Raw genomic sequence first — 13,562 nt, forward strand, 5'->3', positions numbered from 1 at the left:
GCCAGCTAAGTGGCACATTACCATGATTCCCCAGATGTTTGTGACATCAGGAATTGCTTTGTGAATTAGTAGGGTTCAAAGACTGTAATTAGCCCTGCCTGTACTTTTCTGCACTTCATTTTCCTTTCACCTCACCGTGTACAACCCTCTCCCCTGTAAACCACGCGCATGTGTGTGTGCGTGTATAAAATAACTCAGGATAACACCTTATGTATCTGATGACACGGACCACAGTCCACGAAAGCTTTTGCTTCCATAAATGTCTTAGCCACCAATGCACCTCAAGACTCTCTGCCGCTCTCGGTGCCATAGGAACCCAGACAGCCAGAAAGAGCTGCCAGGCGAGGCCTCCGGCCTGCCCTGAGACTTGCTTTACCTCCTGGTAGACTCAGCCCGGCGAAGCCTCAGCGGGTCTTCCAAGCCTGCTTGGCGGGCAGAAATAAAGCCCAACATGACGAAATGTGATAAGCCGCAGCCACGGCACCGCCATGTTGTGGGAGCGATCTAGCGCTCATTGGCTCCGAGTGAGAGCCCCCTCAGCCAATGCGGGGGCTTGTTATTTAAAACGTCGTCTTTCGTCGCCAGTGCTGAACGGGAACAACACAGCGCCCATGCGCAGAGTTTTGGAGGCGGGTCGGCGCGCGCGCACTCCACACCCCTAGTCAGCGTCGGGCTTAGCTTGAGCTGCGTCAACGGCGGGAAGCGGACATGACATTCAAACGGTTTCTCGACGGTTCGAGGCTCTCGACCGTCACGTGTTTGAATCCTGTCAGTGTGGGGAACAGAACTCGAGAGAACCGCGCATGCGCCTTATATTCTTCCACAGGCATGAGCGGCGTCTGGCGGCTCTTGCGCTCGCTGAAGCTCCGGGTTTTGGGGCCAGCGAAAGAGTATGTCGGCGCAGACCCCCAGGGCAACAAGTACTACCGTGTCCCGAAGCACGAAACCTGGGCAGGTGAGGGGAGGGAAGGAGGCGGGGCGAGTCGGTCGGAAGGTCAAACCCGGGTTATGTTTACGAGCCGCGCGCTCTCCTCAGAAACGAGCCCGGAGGTTTTCGCGTATCCAAAGTTCCCTCTGGCCGAGCTGGAATAACGGCCGCCCTCTCGGTCGCTCCCACGCTCCCTGGAGCCTGGCGGGAGTTGAGAGCCCGGCGTCGTCTGAAGGGCCACAGGTTCCCTACTCCTGCCTTTTGCTTCCATTTAGTGGGCGTGATCGTGGGCAGAATCCTCTCCTCAAAAGCTAGCTCAGTTGGGCTTTCTCCCAAGGAATGGTGTGTATAATTATTAATCTGCATATGATGGAAGCTGCCCAGAGTGGGTGGGGCGACCCAGATGGGCAGGGCACAAAGAATAATTTTATTATTGTTGTTATTATTAAGGCTCTGAAGACCATTGAGAGCTAACTTATTACATACTTCAGGATCCTCTGCAAATTTTTAGGGATCTCTGGGCTTGCTGGCAGTGATGCAGGCAGCTGGATTGAACTGTCGCTTTATAAATTAATATTTAATATTTTGTTGGGAGCCGTCCAGAGTGGCTGGGGAAATGGGCGGGGTATAAATAATAAATTATTATTAATTCTTATTATTTCCCACAGTGCCCCAGAGCGATACTTGGTTGGAATTGTGGGGAATTAAAAAGGTAGTTTTACATTCAGCTGTCTGATGCTGTACCAGATCTCCAAGGCAGGCATCGCCAGCGAGCCTCTGGGACATTGACAGCTGCTCAAGGATGCCAACTGCTGACACAGATTCTGTGAATAACTAAAGCCCCAGCCATGTCCACTCAACACTTAAATAGTATTCTGTTAAATGGGACTTAGTTAAGTGAGGCTAGGGTTGCAGCCTAAGGATTGCACGCTTACCTGGAAGAAAGTCTAATCAAACCCTGCAAGTTTTATTCTGATTAAAAATGTCCAAGGATCGGGCTGTATGTCTGATAGATCTCAGTGGAACTTACTTTTGAGTAAACATGCATTATATTGCACAGGGCTTTATTTTGACCAAAGCACATGCACTTTTATCTCCTTCACTGTTTAGGCATGGTCCAAAGTCACTTTGGGGCCCATATATATAATTTCTGCCTTAGTACTGTACAGTGTTCCCAAGTTTTTGATACTTGGCTTACTCTGTGTGTGTGTGTGTTAGATTTCAAATAAGAGGTATGCTGCAGTCTTGCCCTACTGAAGGAACATTCCAGTTGTTTTAAGACAGCATAAATTATACCAGCTTTCCTCAAGATGGTGTAAAGTTACACCAGATCCAATCCCATTCTGGAGCAAGCCTACTAGTGACTGAGCTGGTAGGGAAAGGAAAGAGACTTACACCACCCTTTATGTTGATATAAGTTCCACTGGATTGCTAGGTTACATGACTGAGCAGGACAAAGATAAAATCCAGCTCTGTAACTGATATATATATATAAATAAATAAATGGAAGATTTTGGAAGTTCCACATAGAGCATATTGAAGTAATCCATTCTTGAAGTAACCAATGCATTAATTACTGTGCCCAAATTCACTCAGTCCAGGAACAGTTGTAGCTGTTGTACTAGTCACAGCTGATACTAGGTGTTTCTAGCCACAGAAGCTAGCTGTGCCTCCAGTGAAAACACTGGATCTAGAAACACCCACAGACTGCTCACTTTCCTCTTTAGGGAAGGAGCACAACCCCATCCAGAACAAGAAATTGAAGATTTTCTCAGGCACTGGAACCACTCGATCACAGTGTCTCTGTCTTGCCAGGATTCAAGCTCAGCTATTTTACCTCATCCATTTTACCATGTATCTGGTAGACTGCACTAATTTCATTAAGATATTAACCAAGTTATTCTGTAAGTGAAACTTAGGTTTGTATTCAACATTAGTTCTACTCAGTTCTACTTAGTTGAATACAACCCTTTGTATTTACATTTTAAAAATCTATTTTTATCTACCGTGACCCTAGTATAGTTAAAATAAAATTCTTTATGCTGTTATTTTTTCTAGTTGCCAAGAGAGCTATGCTCTCTGATCAGAAAGTAGCTTTACTGGAAGGTCACATTTGAGCTAAAGTTCCAATCAGTAATTTACAGATTGGGATTTGGAGAGAGACAGTTTTAGTACAGAAGCTGCCACTTGCCAGCCCATTGTTACATTTCTTTATGTATCTTGAACGATGAGGCTCTTTTCCCATGAAGTCGTATAGAAATAAATGATTAATAATCACATTTTAGAAATTAGCACTGAAATTCTAGATCTTTGTACATCTATGATATTTTGAGTTTACACTTGAAAATATGAAGTATATTGTGCACATGGGCACAAGAACTGGGTTTTTTCTGCAAAGGCCGCCCAATTATGGAATTTAATTGTCAGCCATATCAGGCCAGCTTCATCTCTTGTGTCTTTTGAACAGGCCTGAAAGATTCATTTCATTCTTTTGTCTTTTAATATAGGATGATGGTTACCAGATTGTAGTTTTCAATGTGCCACTTTTTTTTAATGCTGTTTTTATATTTTTAGAGATCATTGGATATTTTAAATGTATTAAATGTGTTGTGTTTGTATGTTTGGTTGTAAACTGCTTTGAGAGATAGTCTTGCCTGAAAAGCAGAATAGAAGGGTTTAATTTAAATAAATATTATACTGGTATACCGCTTGGGTTGCTGTGCTTTACTGCAGCTTCCTATTGAGTTTACACGTAGTTGGAGACCTGAATATCTGCGTGAAAGGACCCTACGTAGGATTGTAACTTGTCTCAGCATTACCTGTTCCCAACTATGTCTGTATGACTGCATATTCTCAGATTTTTTAGCATGTTAAACTTGTTAAAAGATTAGTTTGACAGTGATTAAATAATACAATTCCATCATGCTTGTCCCGAGAGAAACATCCAGGCTAAGTCATTTACTCTGAGATGACTTCTGAGTTGCCACTCTTGAAACTGGATGAGCTGGAAGGTGGGATTGGACACTTAAGCAACCATGATTGATGACTCATTTTTAGTATCTCAGTCAAGTATTTCACTAAAAGGGGTAGATTTATCTGTGTAATACATTTATTTTTTTACTGTATAACACTGTCAGGGCTTCACCATAGCTTTGCTACATGATGAATTGCCCTTGCTATACCAGCCTATATTGATTTTCAAGCTATTCATATCTCAGTAATTACAAAACAAGTTCCTTGTACAGTTTATGCATTTTATTACAATATGCATTCAGTGTGAAATAACTCTTCCTATTTGGTAATATGAATACAAAAATGGTTTGTAATACTAATAATGAAAAATTATGCTGCAGCATAAAACATGCTAGACATTTAATATCTAGCACATATCCTCTAATGCATATTGTAAATATGTTTTTAAAACTTTTTTTTAAAGTTTTGAGATAGGTAGTACAATATGAATCAACAAAACACATATTCAGTATGGCAGCTTTAAGAGAATGAAAGTGGTGGAGGGGAATCATCACTGGTTTGCAACAAATCTCATTTCATTGTCATCCTTTGAACAAAGAATCAGTGCAAGTTTATATATGAATACCATCACTTGGTTAAACAAGATCGAGCAGGATTTTTCTAAATAAGTTATTAGCTGGCACCATTCTTCAAGTTCTTCATTTGAAATGTCAAGTTTCAAATAATATAAATGTTCCCAACCTTTAAACACCATTGTTTGTTTTTCTGACTGCCTAGAATAATCTATATCCAGATTATGTTTTTGGCGGCTGCAAACAAGACACCTAAAAGGTTCTTGCGCTTATAAACTGAAGTTGGCCAATGAAGAGCAACCAAGCAGGAATAATAATAATAATAATAAATAGACATTTGTAAACCACCCTTCATCCGAAGTTCTCAAGATGGTTCACAACATAACTTACAATATAAAAATGGAAAAAAATATGACAGCGTATGGTCTTAAATGAGTTAATTTGGAAGATGCTTATTCTCACCATCATAAATATGTACTAAGATCACAAAACTTCAAATATTTGGAACCTCAGTTTGTATCCATTTGGTAAGAGTCAGGCTCACCTCATACAAAGATGAGGATGCTCAAGTTTCAGGTTCTCACACTTCCCTCTCTCCTTCTTTCTGTGACGTGCATTTTAATCTTGACTGAACTATCCTGACTGACAAAGAGAAACGTCATTTGGTCTACTTCATAACATTTTTTATTATCTCTTTCACGGTGACACAATTAGTTTTTTTTAATATGATTCAAGGAATTAAATAAGATATAATATGAACCCTTAGCTTAAACGATTTTGTGGCTTATTGGGTCAGCTAAACAAAGCTTAGCTTGCAGCTATATTTATTTGAACAGAAAAAGCAAAGTAGTATTAATCATTTTTAAAGTTTTGAAAGTTACCTAAAGACACATGGGGTTGCTTGGAATATAAAGGTTACTTAAGATCAGAGGCAAGTTTATTAGTAACAAATAATCATGTTAGTTACAAACATGCACATCTAGCTATTGTTTGGTACTCTGTGGATACACCCAAACAAAGCTAATTATTTTATATTTACATTTGTTTAATTTGAGCCCCTGCACTCCCTACTAGGATGTTTTGTTGCCCTGGGTATGGTTTGTCATAAAAGAGTAGGATTTTAAAGCAAAGATCAGTAATAAATCAGTAGTTTCATTGAGATGATCAAAGTACTTTTTTTGTTTCTGTTTTTAAACTTCACCCTAGTTTCTGAGGCCAGGTGGGTAAATCAAAGGCTGAAGCAAGTTAAGTTGGTGTTAGCACATGATGAGTGACTGTGACCAAGTATAGAGTCATCCAGTTTGTCAGTTATAGTGCACCCTGGGACCAATTTCAAAGATTCATTCTCCAACAGGATGTAGTCTTTTTATGGAGCAATGCCGGCTCCATTTCCTTGTGGGTAGAAGGAAAAGGTAGGGTAGTCTCCTGACATAAAAAATGTGACATAGGTCATAATGCCAGCAAATGCAACAGGAATTTCTGTTCACTTCTTCCCCCAATGTGTTCGCCAAAGAGACTGCAGAGGGCTGTGAGACCTGCTGACACAGATTTAGGGGAGCATCACAGATGTTGCAGGGGAAGGAGATGAAGCGGAAATTCTATTGTACAAGCAGAAGTCAATTATGCAACTAGAATTAGTTATTTAACCATTATCTTCTGTTTTTTATATATCATATTTTCATGCTCTTGAAACATACAGCGGAAATGGCATGTTGCATACCAATTCTGAGTTTCTTTGTTTCCAGTCTTCATCTTCGAAAAAAATGGTAATTGAACCAGCAGAGGGAGTACTAAACCCTTAGAACTATAGGTTTTGCTTTAGTCCTAGTTGGTTTCCTTTTGAATATCCTTATGAAAAATACAGTAATGTTGTATGAATCTAATCAATGCCTTAATCACTTTGGGCAATATTTTTGAAACAGGGTTCTGAGCAGAAGGGGTTGTCCCTAATTGCCCATGTCATACTGATAATGGCATATAAACAACAAAGTTAAAAGTTTTCTAGAGTACAGTTGTGATACTGTAATAGAAGAGGAAGATGAAATGACAGGAGGACTGTACAGGTTGTCTTTTTTCTATGTGCTGATAGGGTCCTAAGAACTGATGCACCATCTGTCATGATTTTTTGCTTTCACTACAGAATCTATTTGGAGTAATTAGAGTTGTTATCTGAATAAGCAGCTACTTGGCTAGATTAAGGAAGGCAGGGTCTCTTTATAAAAGCGTCAACTACTTGTTTGCAATTTTTAAGCTATAAGGGTGGATGTTTTTACGAAACTATCAATTCTTAGTACATTCATTGTCTAGTCGCTGATAAAACTTATTTTTCTCGTCTCCTGTCTTTCATCCCATTGTTTCTTTTTATTCTTTTCATTCTTTTTAAATGATGCTGTAGATTTATATTAATGTATACATTGTATGCAGTATTGATTAGATACTTTGTACCTCAGAATGGGGGGGATGACGACTACACAGATACTGTATACAATTTGTATAAATACTACAGTGGCATGGTTTGTGGGAAACTACTGTATTCTTTGATAAAACACAAACTTGTAGAATTTAAGTGTGGCCAGACGGCGGCAGCATTGATTCAAAAAGCTTTAGATTGATGGCTTGTCTGTGCACTCTTATTTCCTCTTGGCAAACAATATTGAGAGATAGGCCATTTCTCCTGCCCTGTTCCATTTTAAGGAGAGATGCTCTAGATTTGGAACAGTACAAATACTTATTTCTTTATGAATCACTTCCCATAAAATATCTCAAAGTGATTTTATATTAAGAACAGCAACAATTTAAAGTGTCACATCATAATCACAATAACTGTAGAATCATAGAATTGTAGAGTTGGAAAGGACCATGAGGATCATCTAGCCCAACCCCCTGCAGTGCAGGAATCTTGCCCAAGTATACAGAATTGCATCAAGGAATAGAAACAATCAAACTACAAAACACAAGAGAGTGGTAATAATACCAGTATTATCCTTGTGACAAATTGGCTAAAACACTAACACAATAAAGTACAAATTTGAATAATGAATCATGATAGAGTGATGTTCATAAGGTCATTATAGCAATGCCTTATTCTTCAAGGGGCATGTGTTTCTGTAATTTGTACTTCCTTTATCCTCTTGTCTCATGGCATTTCTTTTTTATTTTAAATAATTTGATCATAAATTTAGATTTCACTTATAGATCCAAGCACTACTACCATTTTCCCATTGCAAATAGAAAAATAAGAATTTTGTTTTAGCAGAAATGTGCATTGGCAGAGTATTAAAATTGTACTCCTGTTGACCACCATCTAGTATTTGTGGACAGATAATGTGCTATATCTAAATGTTTTTTTAAAAAAAAACGTTCCATGAGGGTGTGTTTTTTGGAAAAGAACAGTAAAATAGGTATCTCTCTGTAGCAAGACTTCCCCTCCCTTCAGCCTGACTTCCATTGTTAGGGAAAAAATAGCACCGTAGTCATAGCAGCTATTAAAATTCAAAATTGGAAACAAAAATTGCCTCACATCATTCTCATAGGAATGCATATAGAGCCTTAAAAATAGCTCTTTAAGAGTATGAGCTGCCACCACTCATTTTGATATACTGTTAACATTGATGCCTAACAAATTTTGATAACTTGTTCCTGGGTCAAAACAAGCTGGCTGTTTTGTTAGATTCTATTTCATGGAAATATTTCTTGTATTTTAACTTCAGTATATATGATCATTCTATTATTTTTTAAAATATTTTTACTTTAAGTTGACCTCTTGTAGAGCCACACATCTGCTCTATGCTTTTGGAATCCCCCCCCCATCATAGGCAAATCTGTGCTAATAGTGGCTAAATTAGTGTAATATAATACTTTGACTTCATGAGAACTCTTCACTGGGCAGCTTTTAATAGTCCAATAAAAACCTGATGTTTCATCTGCAGTGTAAAGAATGGTCAAAAATCAGTTTTTCCTGTGATGGGACTCTGCCTTCAAAGAACCTGGGGGTCAGCTTCTGATTAAATAGTATTGTAAAAGTGCTGATTAAATGTATTCATAGGATCATCTCAGTTCCTAACTGCAAATAAAATTCATAAATTATTTTTAAGTCAGTGGTGGTATGCAATAATCTTGTTTTACAAGTTAACTCTTTTTACATTTTGTCCTTTTCTATAATCTGCCTCTGGGTTCTGAAACTTCAGATCCCTTTATTATCTGTTTTGTGGTGCAATAAGCAATCTGATATTGTTGTTGTGTTTTGCTGTCATATTTCTCCTTTATCTGGTTCAGTTTATTTTTAAAAATTGTACATTGCTTAGTTTCCAAAACCTAGCAACATCATTTTAAAGTGTGGAGGAGAAAGAGGGATTTAAACCTTGATTTTAAGTTTTTGCCCAAGTAATTTCATTAGTCCAGTAGAATGCATATTTAGCTCTTGAAAACAGAATTGCACCTCTTTAATGAAATACACCTAGTATTCTGGAATGTTATTGTAATATGGTTACCCATACAAGTTAATATTAAGATCCTAAATTGGTAATTCAAAAAAGTTTTCCTCAGGAAAATAATTTCCTGATGTTGTTTTGATGACTCCTACATTTTTATTTTTAAGTAAGGATGTGGGATGTTGCTGGGCCTCTAACTCCTTCATCACCCCAAACCAAAGGCCATGTTGGCTGAAGTCTATTGAAGTTGGAATCCAGCATCAGCTGGAGAGCCAGTTCTCCATCCCTATTTCGAAACCCACTTTAAGAATACTGGCCACAATTTTTAATATATGAAGAAGCAGGCGCAGGAATTCTGTGTGCATTTGGGCCACAAGGGGAAAGGAGGAAGCTGATGCTCTCATGTTTGTTTGTATGTCCTGCAGAGGTGTCTTGGTAATATGAAGAGCCAGGCATGGGAAAGGGTAGGTTGGATTTGGGTACCAGGAGTGGTGATTTACCCTTCCTTTGCATCCCAATGGCTTGTTTGGAAACAAATCCTGACTATCATCTGCCAGTGAGTGATACATAGTCTCTTTGTGAAAGTTTCACTGACATCTGTACAGTTCTATGCTGTGTTCTAGTTACTGAGGAATTTTTGCCATAGATGTTGCACATAGTAATGTGGTGGATTTCTTTGTTTTATTGGCCCCAGGGATGCCTTGAAATGTGATAAGATTTACATCCAGCATATTCTATCTTGCTAAGACCTGTTTGCAGTGACAGGATTTCAAATGGTTTCTGGAATGCATGCATAATCTGTAGGAAAAATGGCACAGTGCAGCTGGTATTAATGAGCTGTGTTTACTATTTGGAGGTTTTAAATAAATTATTTCAAAACTCAAGTGTAGTTTTAAGTGCTTGCCAAATGGCACTTTTTGTAATTCAGATTCCATTGATGGGAATCAGGGAAAACATTAGAAATGATTTCTAAATCCCCATTCTTTTACACTTAAAAAGAACAACACATTTATAATAGCACTTTAAGTAAAAATGGAAAGTGTCCTAGAGTAATTTTTATGGTGCTGAGGAGAGAAGGAGATTGATGTTCAGCATGTTTGGTATAAATATGATACTTTGTATTCTTGTGAAAGATAAGGAAGTCATCAATATCTTTTTTTAATAGTTTAAATTATGGAGTAATATATGAAATTAGAACACACTATATGCTGCTATTTCTCCGATGCTTCTTTGCTAATATTTCATATTAAGGCAGTTTGAATATTCTCTAGTGTTCTTATAAACAAAATTCTCACACAAATATAATTTCTAAGAAAGTTTAGTTAATTGGATGGATAAAGTTGCTAAAATGGTACAGCAGGCTTCAGTTTGTTATTAAATCATTGTTAACCTGCTTTTCCATTAAAAAGGGTCTCAGAATGACTTGCAGATATCAGTTTAATAAAACAGCTCCTGCCCTTAGGCATAGAGTCTAAAAGACAGTACGCAACGGGGAAAGGGGTTGGGAAAGAGGAGGAAAATCAAAGCAACGGGTGTTATATTTTAGTTACAAAGTTCCAGCTGGGTTAGAAACAGTTCAAGAATTTGACTTAAGTGTTGGTCATTTTTACTGTATTTTATAATTTCATCATGTATATCACCATGATATTTTTTGAATGAGTTGTTGGGTTAGAAATACTTGTGTACAGTGAGGGGGGAAAGTATTTGATCCCCTGCTAAATTTGCCCGTTTGCCCTCTGACGAAGAAATGACCGGTCCTGAGTAAAACCACAGAGCCTAGGACTTGCTGATCAGAAGATCGGTGGTTCTAATCCCCGCGACGGGGTGAGCTCCCATTGCTTGGTCCCTGCTCCTGCCAACCTAGCAGTTCGAAAGCACATCAAAGTGCAAGTAGATACAGTGGTGCCTCGCAAGACGAAAATAATCCGTTCCGCGAGTCTCTTCGTCTAGCGGTTTTTTCGTCTTGCAAAGCAACCCTATTAGCGGCTTAGCGGATTAGCACTATTAGCGGTTTAGCGGTTTAGTGGCTATTAAAGGCTTAGCGGCTAAAAGGCTATTAGCGGCTTAGCGGCTTAGAAAAAGGGGAAAGCGAAAAAAATCGCAAGACTCGCAAAACGTTTTCTTCTTGCGAAGCAAGCCCATAGGGAAATTCGTCTTGCGAAGCGCATCGAAAATAAATATTTGATCCCCTATCAACCAGCCAGATGTCAGGCTACCTGGTATCTTCACCGTATGTATTGAGCTGAGATTAGAAGCACCTGCTGTAAGGGAGAGGTCTTACCTGTAATCCCAGCTCATTACAGTACCTGTACAAAAGACACCTGTACACAAATTAGCCACCAAGACCATAGAAAATAGTTGGTAACACACTACGCCTTGAAGGACTGTGATCTTGCAGAGCCTGCAAGGTCCCCTTCCTCAAGACAGCACATGTACAGGCCCATCTGCAGTTTGCCAGTGCACATCTGAATGACCCAGAGGAGAACTGGGTGAAAGTGTTGTGGTCAGATGAGACCAAAATCGAGCTCTTTGGCATCAACTCAACTCGCCATGTTTGGAGGAGGAGGAATGCTGCCTACGACCCCAAGAACACCATCCCCACAGTCAAACATGGAGGGGGACACATTATGCTTTGCGGGTGTTTTTCTGCTAAGGGACAGGACATCTTCACAGCATCGAAGGGACGATGGAAGGGATCATGTGTCATCAAATCTTGGGTGAGCACCTCCTTCCCTCAGCCAGAGCATTGAAAATGGGTCAGGGATGGGTATTCCAGCATGACAATGCCCCAAAACACACGGCCAAGGCAACAAAGGAGTGGCTCGAGAAGACGCACATTAAGGTCCTGGTCAGTTTCCAGACCTTAATCCCCTCGAAAATCTGTGGAGGGAGCTGAAGGTTCGAGTAGCTACACATCAGCCTTGAAATCTTACTGACTTGGAGAGGATCTACAAAGAGGAGTGGGACAAAATATGTCCTGAGATGTGTGCAAACCTGGTGGCCACCTACAAGAAATGTCTGGGCTCTGTAATTGCCAACAAGGGTTTTGCCACCAAGTACTAAATCATCTTTTGCAAAGGGATCAAATTCTTATTTCACTCATTATAATGCACATCACTCTCTGACTTTTGTCTTCTGGGTTTCTGGGGGTTTTCCTGTTGTTATTCTGTCTCTCACAGCTACAATAAACCTACCATTAAAATTATGGACTGGTCATTTCTTCGTCAGAGGGCAAACGGGCAAATTTAGCAGGGGATCAAATACTTTTCCCCCTCACTGTAAATAAAGGAGGATCCAGGAGTCACTGTTAGCTTAGCTTAGCCAATGGCAAGGCCCTGCAGTCCCATCAGTCCTTCTACTTTAGCCTGATGGAATATACTTGAAAACTGAATTATGTTAGCCAGTGCTAGAGATGATAAAAGTCTGCATTCAAGTCAGGTAGTGGAATTGGCAAGTGGAATATCCAGAAGAAAATTGTTCTGGGAGGACTGGAAAAATAGAAATAGCCAGACCTCATAAAACATGCATGCAAGTGTATGATACCTTTATGCCTGTCAACCTAAAAAACTTAGATATTATCACATCTGGATTTTATTTGCTTGCTGAGATGACTGTGTTTACATTATTCCTGCAGTTTGCTTTTGCCAAGGCTATTCACAATTGCCTATTATTCTATCATTCATTTGTATACTAGTATTACATTTGTACAGTAACATTAATTTTAATCACAGAGTTCCATGTTATGTTAAGCATTCCACATTTGTTTCTTGAGTGAGGCATTTGCTTCCTTACAAAAGGGGGATAGTTGTATTTAAGTGTTGGTCCATTTTTTCAAAAATGAAATTAAAAAATCCATCTCTTCATCTGTCATGTGGATGAATGTGCATTATCATATTTTAAATTGACAGCTTAATCTTTATGTTTCTCAACTTCTACTCTGCTTTTTCCCTACAGTTCTTATTTGCATGCAGAAAAGGATCATAAACTGTCTAAAATAGCACCGTTTCTCCCCTATCTTTTAGAGTCTTTTTTGCAACATCTCAGTGACCTATCAACCCATGGATAGCTGGATCCATGGATAGATCAGGCTTCCTCATACTCGGCCCTCCAGATGTTTTGAGACTACAATTCCCATCATCCCTGACCACTGGTCCTGCTAGCTAGGGATCATGGGAGTTGTAGGCCAAAAACTTCTGGAGGGCTGAGTTTGAGGAAGCCTGCTCTAGATGGCCATTTGTCTTTTCTTCTATAGTCCTAGCATGGTTGTTAACTTGCTGGTTAAACTATTAAAGACTGATATCCTTCCCTATGTGAATGTAGTATTTCTCTCAGCTTCCATTGTTTGACAAATGCAGAATATTTTAATTGTTCATAATTTATATTTGCAGTATATGTTAGTCCTTTTTGAATTATTCAGGCCATTTTCAGTGATATTGCAACACTGTGAATTAAGTCTGTATGAAAATAAGGAGCTGTAATAAAATCAAGCTTGATGGACCACACATTGCTCATCTTAGAATCAGAGGAATGTAACCTTTTGCACATGAAAGAAGGCAGGACCTTTTATCTAAAAAAGATAGTTAAAACAGTAGTCCTGATTAGTGGTATGGCCATATTAGGGTGGTAAATGAAATTGAAATATAGTTTCTATCTAGTGGA

At 39.1% G+C, this 13,562-nt stretch overlaps 2 protein-coding genes across 4 annotated transcripts in view; one reads left to right on the forward strand and one right to left on the reverse strand.

Annotated features, from left to right (window-relative positions):
• The window catches only part of ERCC8 (ERCC excision repair 8, CSA ubiquitin ligase complex subunit), a 39,334-nt gene extending 38,818 nt beyond the window's left edge, over positions 1 to 516 (reverse strand). For all 3 annotated transcript variants that reach the window (XR_014224490.1, XR_014224491.1, XM_082242134.1), the window contains exon 1: positions 377 to 516. Coding sequence is in view for 1 of the 3 variants with exons in the window: in XM_082242134.1 (XP_082098260.1) it covers positions 377 to 453 (77 nt within the window). In the remaining 2 variants the exon portion in view is untranslated. The remainder of the gene's footprint in view (positions 1 to 376) is intronic.
• A 191-nt stretch (positions 517 to 707) lies between these two features.
• NDUFAF2 (NADH:ubiquinone oxidoreductase complex assembly factor 2) overlaps positions 708 to 13,562 on the forward strand; it is a 57,921-nt gene continuing 45,066 nt past the window's right edge. The window contains exon 1 of the mRNA XM_082242290.1: positions 708 to 955. Coding sequence (XP_082098416.1) covers positions 709 to 955 — 247 coding nt within the window. The 5' untranslated portion in view covers position 708. The remainder of the gene's footprint in view (positions 956 to 13,562) is intronic.

Source organism: Podarcis vaucheri (genome assembly GCF_965113315.1).
Source record: "Podarcis vaucheri genome assembly, chromosome: 11".
Taxonomy (NCBI): Eukaryota; Metazoa; Chordata; class Lepidosauria; order Squamata; family Lacertidae; genus Podarcis; species Podarcis vaucheri.